General features: G+C 62.5%; 1 protein-coding gene across 4 annotated transcripts in view; it reads left to right on the top strand.

The window, feature by feature from the left end:
* Positions 1–780: 780 nt before the first annotated feature.
* TPST2 (tyrosylprotein sulfotransferase 2) overlaps positions 781–7,926 on the top strand; it is a 10,398-nt gene continuing 3,252 nt past the window's right edge. The window contains exons 1-3 of one of the 4 annotated variants that reach the window (XM_006015223.3): positions 781–905; positions 5,270–5,337; positions 7,393–7,926. The exon at positions 7,393–7,926 is cut by the window's right edge and continues 367 nt beyond it. In XM_006015223.3, the coding sequence (XP_006015285.1) occupies positions 7,461–7,926 (466 nt within the window). In that variant the 5' untranslated portion in view covers positions 781–905; positions 5,270–5,337; positions 7,393–7,460. Of the gene's footprint in view, positions 906–1,944; positions 2,959–3,549; positions 3,662–5,269; positions 5,338–6,473; positions 6,689–7,392 lie in introns of those variants that run through there. The other 3 variants (XM_025199677.1, XM_025199671.1, XM_025199682.1) reach the window with 3 other exon arrangements.

Below are 7,926 nucleotides of genomic sequence, written 5' to 3'. Positions count from 1 at the left end.
GAAGCCGATGGCCGAGGCCGGTGCCGGTTCGGGGCTTGCGGACGGCGTGTCTGGCTCGCGGCTGAAGGAGACTGCCGCGGCTCCTCGGGGCGGGCCGTGGAGGAGCGTGGGGTCGGCTGCTCGTATGCGATGGGACGAGGATGGAGACTCCCGTGTCTCCGCGGTCCCTTTGGTCTGGAAGAATTCTCCCTGGACCGTCATTCTAGAGTGTTTCCAGGGTCACAAACCCTGCCCTGCCCTCCCGGGCACTTGCTGCTCTCTCCGGCCGGCCGCTACCGCTTCCCAGGGGCGGCCGGTCTGCAAACGAATCTGCATCAGGTGAAAGCGAGCGGCATGCAGCTCTGGGACGAGGATGGCTCTGGAAAACCCCCCAGGTTGCGTCTGCCTCGCTCGCGCCGAGTCCGAGGCATGGCAAAGGGGTGTTTCCTTCTCTCTAGGTAGGCGGCATCCGCGTGGGAAGGAGCCTTGCTCCATGCGGAGACGAGGCCTCCAGGCTTCCTGCTCCGGGATCCTGTCTGCAAAACAAACCCTGAAATCTCGGAGCCGCCTGACTCCTCGGGAATGGGGGGCAGGGAGGATTGGGACCGGTGCCTCCACCTGAACGGGGATATGCAGGTATCAATGACTTTCCCCAGCATGAGGGGCCACACGCTGGCTCCAGCGCCGGGGCAAGAGACGGCCGTGGCCTGTGTGTCTGCTCCGGAGAACCGCTGGGGACTGGCGGACGGACCATGCTATCGGACTGCCCCGCGCTCACGTCTGCTGGGTTCCCTCCATCTAGGTCCGTAACGCGGCTCCTGCTCCTCTTTTGAAGAAGACTACGAAGGAGACGACAGCCCAGAGGCTTTGCATGTCAGCTGCTTCGCCTGCCTCTCTCCTGGCTTGACTGGTGTCACACCGAAACGGTAAGAAACCCGCAGGGCCTTTCGTCAAGCTGATGCAACGAACCCGCTCGGCAAGAACGCCACGAGCTGTTGCATCGACAGTCGCTTGTTCCTCGCCGCGCGCTGCCCTTGGAAATCCTCCCGGCACGTTTCACAAGGAAGCAGCTCCTCCGGGAAGGAGACGTGGGAAGAGATGAGGGTCTGCTTCGCCTGGTTGCTGCAGAGCCGGGTGTGACAGCTTAGTCCGGTTTCTTTGGGGCTGCTTCTTCCACGCCAGGCCTCTGCTAGCAGGTTTTTAATTGCAGGTGCTTTCATTCATAGCACGGCTGGCAGGAACCAGCCTGCTCACGGCCCGCACAGAGGAGAGGTCAGAAATAAGTATGCTGGCGCCGTCTCCCGAGCGCTGCCTGGGTGTCGCTGCTTGCCCTCCTCGCGTGGAGGGCGCTGCGAGTTGGCGGGGCTTTTATGGTTTCCGAAACCTTTCGGCATTAAGCAGATAATGAAATGCTTTGCTAATCGCAGCCGCCCCCAGGCGATAAGCAAGCAGGACAGTGGTGGTGTAAAATGTCCGTCAGATCTTTGTTGATTTGATTTAAACCCTGTTAAAGCAGCCTGGCTTTGTTTGTGGGTCCTTGACTGGCCTCTCCTGGGGATGTGGGGAGTGCTTGGAGGGCATTCAGCCGTGAACGCTCTTCTTGTCTCGGGATTTTACCTTTCAGATATTTCTTAGCAATGGGCTCCAGTGTTTGAAGCGGATGCTGTGTACCCCAGAGCTGCGCAACCTACTTTTGCAATGTATTCACAAGCGGAAATAAAATTTCCTGTGTGCCTCGATTGCAAGAGGGGGACACGGGGGGGGGGATGAGGAGAGGAGGTCTCCAGGGGAAATAATCCTGTCAGGTGGACTCTGGTTCTCTTGACAAAACCAGAGAGATCCACACGTACCAAGAGGCAGGATCATTTCGACGGGGAGGTGTTCTCACTTTACGAGCAGCTAAAATAGGAACCGGACTTAAAACAGTGACAAGGAAAGCACCCGTCTTAAAAAAAAAAATACAATGCAAGAAAAGGGTTGCGGGCTCTGCCTGATTTGGAAACGAAGCTATAAAGACAAGGCGGGGAGATGACTGCAGAGCTTTGAATGCTGGAGAGAGCTGCCACGTCCCTTAAAGCAGACACACAAGGTGAAGGAGCACTTGGGCGATTGATGGATGAGAAGTCACTTGGGACTGCTGAGTCTCTGGGCACTGCAGGAGGAGGAGGTGTGGGGTTGTTATGCAGGCCAAATACCCCTTCCGCTCCACTGACCCCCCAAAACTAGTGACCTGCAAAAGCATGCACCTTATCGAACCCATTAGGACAGCGCATGGCTTATGAGATGAAGGCTTCGGCCCCAAGACACCAGGAGGACGTCACCCGACCAAGGGAGAGGAGAAGGGACCCCGTGTCGACTTCTGTAATAGTATTGAGATCCGCTTTCTGCAAGCGGGCTCCCTGGACCGGACAATAGCTGGGCAAAGTGGAAGCGAAATGAAGGGCCCCGGGAAGCTGTGCCAGGAAGGAAGCTGCCAAACGAGGGGGTGTGAGCAGCGAAAGTGATGGGTTGCATAGGAGCGGAGCGGGGGCAAGGTCGAGTTCGCACGGTCAGGGCGACCCCGGTAGCTCCTCAACCTCATGCTCCTGGGACGGGCCAAGTCGAACGGAGCCAGACGTCCTCCGCAGCAGGGGGTCGCGGCAGGAGCATCCTTACTTCCATTCTCCTTTCACGGCCGCATCCTGCGGCGGATGCTGGCCAAGGCCGTGGGAGGCAGCAGCTCTGTGGAAACCACTGGGGGATCTCCATGGACCACAAGCTGAGAAGAAGTCAGTGGTGCGGCGCTGGTGCAAGCAGGGCAGGTCTCCTGGGGCGTGTCGCAGCAGCGCGGGAGGCAAGACGTGGGAGATAATGATTGTGCCCGACTTGATGCTGACGTGGCCTTGGCTGGAGCGTGGAGCCCGGCTCTGAGCACCACGCTCTGATAGAGATGTGGACCGACTGAAGAGAGTGCAGGGGCAGCACCAAGGACACCCAAAGGTTTGGAAACCCCCTCCGAGGAGCGGTTGGACAAGCGAGCTGGGTTTGCTCAGTCTAGAGAAGAGGAGACCGCGGGCTGGGGTAGGCGATAGGTCTCCCAAGAGATAAAAGTGCAGAGACGATGGGGACGGGTTGGTGTCTGCGCAGTGATGGCAGCACAGGAAACAGGCTTCCGTTGCAGCAGAGATGGTTTTAGATACCGGGGTAGCTCCATGCTCGATGCACAGCGAAGCCCTGGAGCTGCATCCCGGGGCAGGGGGCTGTGAAGCTCCCTCCTTTTCCCGATGAACCGAGCAGGCTGCTTTTGTTGGGGCTGTACGTGGGTGCCGTGCACAGGGGCGTTTCATCCTTTGCAGACATCAGCTGTCACTCTCAGGCTCCTCTGCCCCACTCGCCCGTGCCCGGAGCAGGATGCTGGCACACGCTGTGCTCCCAGGGGTGCCCGGAGCCTCTCTGCTGTTTACCAGGCTGCCAGCCTGCAAAGGGGCCTCTGTTATCGGTGCAGCAGGCTGTAAGCGTTATCAGGAAGGAAGCGCGTGCACGTATGTGTGTGCAGGAGCTCACGCTTTGGGCTCGCTCCAGTTCCGGGAGACGGCGCTGGGCTGGGGGCTGTAAAGCGCGCTGAACAGCAAACGAGTCGCAGTGCCAGGTACGGCGGGGGGGGCAAGATGCTCCCGGGAGCCGCGGGTTCGGGCCACGCCAGGTGAGGACCCCAATTCTGCTCGGAGCTGACGTCTTGCTGGGTGGGGATGGGGGCGGAGGAGGCTGGTGACCTGGCCCCGTGCCTGCGGGGTGGGGTGGGGTGGAGATCTCCTGCCAGGCTGCTAGCTCGCTCTGCAGAGAGGATCCCCATGAGCTCGCACAGCTGCCGTCAGCTAACGGGGGGCTCCCATCCCTGCAGACGGGTTCGGCTGGCCGTGGGAAGGCAGCGGTGCCATCCCCCAGTGCAAAGGAGGAAGCTGAGGCAGGGGTCAGTCCTGATCGCCGGAGGTGCTGAGCGCCCAGGGAGCGCTCCCAGGCAGTCAGGCTGGAGGTCTCCAGAGGAAGAGCCCCCTTTCCAGGTCTGCGGGCTGCATGCTGCCTCTGCGTGGTGGCTTTTCATCCTCGAGACTGACCCGTCGGTCAAAGTGCGGGATCCCGCCACCCCGCAGGGGCTGCCAGCGCCCTACTGCAAGCGGCACCTCTGCATGGGTCACCTGCCGATCGCAGCCCAAGGGCATGCTCCATCGGTCGTGCAGCTGATCGGCGTTCGGCGCTGTATCCGAGCGCTCATCCCCGTGATCTGCAGAGAGCTCGGGGGGATGAACAGGCTCGTTGGGAGTCCCGGGGTCTGGGATAACGGGAGGTGCGTGTGCATGCACGTGTGCACAGGCAGTGTGAGGACCGCATTACTCGATCCTCGGAGCAGCTGGTGTGTCCTGAAGCCCGGGAATGCGGCTGGCTTCGCGGGGGCTCCCCCCTCGCCCCGACTCTTTGATGTTGCTCTGACTTTGCCCGGAGCTCTCAGCTCCCTGAACCTAACGTGTTGAGACAGACGCACGGTTGCAACAGGCCAGGCTTGGCTGGGGAGGTGTCGGAGCCTGGCCGGCGCCTCGGCTCTGGCCTGCTCTCAGCATCGTCCTCGAGAGCTGGCAGCAGCCGCGTCCTCCCCGGGCTCCTGGAACGGGCTGCGCCGCTCCGCACGCCTCCGTGCACTGGAGGAGCGTAGATTGCACTTGCTGCCGGCACTTCCATCCAGCCCCAAACATCCTGCGGCGTCATCCTCCCCTTGGGAGCCTGTCCTCCCCAGCAAGAGCTCTGCCCCATGGGAGAAGCCTCCCCATTGCCTTTGCTCCCAGCGCAGTCTCAGCCCTGCGTGGCTCCCCGCCGCTCGGAGTTGCTGGAAGCGCTCGGCAAGGCGTTTCTCCCGGTGCAACAGGCTCCGTCCTGCCATGCCGGGGGTCGAGGTTTGCTTTGCCTTGCCCATCTGAACGGGGCACGCACACCAGGGTGCTCGGGCTCCCCGCCGCTCGGAGTTGCTGGAAGCGCTCGGCAAGGCGTTTCTCCCGGTGCAACAGGCTCCGTCCTGCCATGCCGGGGGTCGAGGTTTGCTTTGGGGGCGCGCACACCGGGGTGCTCGGGTCGGCCGGGTTGCCTCACGGGGCCACGTGCCTGTTGCCGCGCAGTGACCTTCGAGATGAACGATTTGCAGCCAGCCGGGGCGCGCGAGACCTGGCAGCCGGGAGGGTGAATAGCGAGAGCAGCGGGCGCTCAGGTGGGGACCTGCCGTATCGCAGCAGATCAACAGTGAGCTTCTTTCCCCTCCCCTTAGGTGTTTACCAGCCGTCTGCGTCTGAGCGAGAGGCCTGGCCGGCAGCGAGATGAACCTCCCCGGGGAAGGTAAGTGTATCCAGCGGAGCGGGCTGATGAATATTGCATGCGGCTGCCTGCGCATCCACTTCTGCCCTATTCATATTTTATGGCTGTTCCAGGCAGGCTTTCAAGCCTCGCGGATATCAGCGTCTAACCCGAATGCAGATCAAGGGGGCTTTTAATGGCAGAGAGCTCCCGTGGGTTCGTGGGAGTCCTCCTCCAGCCTCACGGAGCTGCATTGCCGGCTCGCGGCTGCTCTCTTCGCAGCCAGCCCTCGGTTTTTGCTCCGGCTGCAGGAGTTTGTCCCGCAGCTTGCCGCGGTTGCATGTTCCCAGGGCACGGGGCAGGGCTGCGCATTAGTGCAGGCGGGGACCGTGCATCAGTGTCAGTGGGTGGGTCTGGCAGCCCTTGGGTGTGACTCTGGGCACACAGCCCACCTCGAGATGCCCTGCGGCCGGGGGGGGGACTCTTCTTCCCGGGGCCCTCAGCGGGGAGATTGCATGCTGCCTCCAAAAGCAGCTTGAGCTTAGCAGCGGCTCTGGGTGGGCTCCCAGCGCACGAGACTCGTGTCTTTGTAGTCCCTGTTCAATTCGGGCAGTGCACTGCGGTCTCCTCTCCCCGCCTTGGGTGTGAAATATCCCCTGTATAATCAGACGGTCTCAGCTGATGCCTTGCTCCGTGGCCCGGAGGGTCACAGTCCTCTTGCTTCGGGCTGTAAGCGCGGCTGGTGCCAGAGGCTTGCGGGGTGGGGGGAGAAGTTGGAGGGGCAGGTTTGTTCGTCTTTGGGGTGGCTCTGGCTGCGCTCCAGGGTCCCCGGGGCAGCGCTATGCACAGCCCGAGCTGGACGAAGGACAGCAGAGGCAGGGCACCCTGCACAGCTGCTGTTGACAGAGCCGATGCCCTCCCCGGCAGGAGGCAGAAAGCAAACGAACCTGTGCCGGGAGCTGTCTGCTTGGATCCAGCTAAATGCCTCCTTTCATTAAGGGCCTCTGGAGGAGGAGGAGGATGACAGGTTTCTCCTCCGGTGCTGATGAGGACTCGTTAAAGAGTGCCCCTTCCCTCCTTCTGCTCTTACGCAATCCAGAAGTTGTGTGGGACCCGGGGCAGGATTGCAAAACCTGTGCTGAGCCTGCGGGCAGGGTGGGAGGTGGGGGCAGCCCGCCAGCTTGAACGGGGCCCAGCGAGCCCGGGGACGACCGCCCAGCAACCTGCAGCTGAGCAGCTGCGAGCTCGCGGGGGACACCCTGGGGGGGAGCGGGGTCAGGTCGGTCTGGAGGGTGATTCATGGCAGGGTGGAGTTGACTCGGTCGTAGCTTCTGCTGCAACCAGCCCCTGGGCTTTCAAGCGGAAAGGGCTTGGGCTGTCCTTTCCTGCGGTGGTGAGTTTTTATTGCAGTCACATGCATGGAGGAAGCTTCTCATTGGGCAAGCAGGCAGCAAGGGAAAGCCAGGCCAGGGAGCTTTGGGGGAGCAACAGCTCGCTTGGCCTGTGGGAGCAGGTGGAGAGAGGGGAGGCTGCAAGCCCCTGTCTCCCCCATGCACCAGAACTACCCGGCTCTCCCCGTCGTGGGATGATGGGCTCCCAGGCTGATGGAAGGGACCCACCCGGGCTGGGGAAAGAGCCCTGTGTTGGTCCGAGATGCCCAGCCTGCCCGGGGTTCAAGCTGCTGGGGTCGGGCGCGCAGAGCTCAGCTGCGACGCAGCCGGTCCAACTGGGCGCACCTTGTCCTTGGCGCGTAGGGACACCGCGCATCACGCTCCCCCAAGTCTCTCCAGGGGACAGGTGCATGTAAACCCGCCGTCCCGTGCCACCTCTGGTCTCCCTCTCCGTCGAGATGCCCTTTTCTCCCGTAGATCTTGGCCAGATCCAGGCCCTTGCAGCTCATCCCTTGCCAACTCCTGCTCCCCCCCCTGCCAGGTTGAGGCATCTCCACCCTTTTGGCTTGCTGCATCTTTGATCAGGTCGCACAGCGGTCTGTGGAACCTGCTACCCCCAAGGTCCTTTAGCTCCGCTACAGCTTAGCATAACTCAGACCGAAACCCCTGCAACCTGCGCCCTGACCAGTTGCTGTTCCCTTCGCAGGCACGTGCTGGATGGCCTCCGCCCGGACCGAGAGCTGAAGGCAGAGCACCGTCGGCCCCCCGGCCAGGATGAGGGTCAGCGTGCGGCGGGTGCTGCTGGGCATCGGCTGCGCCGTGGCCCTGATGGTGACGCTGCAGGTGGGGCAGCAGGTGCTGGAGTGCCAGCAGGCGCTGAGCGGGCGGAGGCACGGGCAGATGCGGCCTGAGAACGAGGAGCTGGTGATGGTGGACGCCAACCGCGTGGAGTACCGCTACAGCAAGGAGATGCCGCTCATCTTCGTCGGCGGCGTGCCTCGCAGCGGCACCACGCTCATGCGGGCCATGCTGGACGCCCACCCCGAGGTGCGCTGCGGCGAGGAGACGCGCATCATCCCCCGCGTGCTGGCCATGCGCCAGGCCTGGTCCAAGTCGGGGCGGGAGAAGATGCGGTTGGACGAGGCGGGCGTGACGGACCAGGTGCTGGACGCGGCCATGCAGGCCTTCATCCTGGAGGTCATCGCCAAGCACGGCGAGCCGGCCCGCTACCTCTGCAACA

This window comes from Alligator sinensis, unplaced genomic scaffold (assembly GCF_000455745.1).
Source record: "Alligator sinensis unplaced genomic scaffold, ASM45574v1 scaffold628_2, whole genome shotgun sequence".
NCBI classification, from domain to species: domain Eukaryota; kingdom Metazoa; phylum Chordata; order Crocodylia; family Alligatoridae; genus Alligator; species Alligator sinensis.
This window is presented reverse-complemented; position numbering and strand designations above follow the sequence as displayed.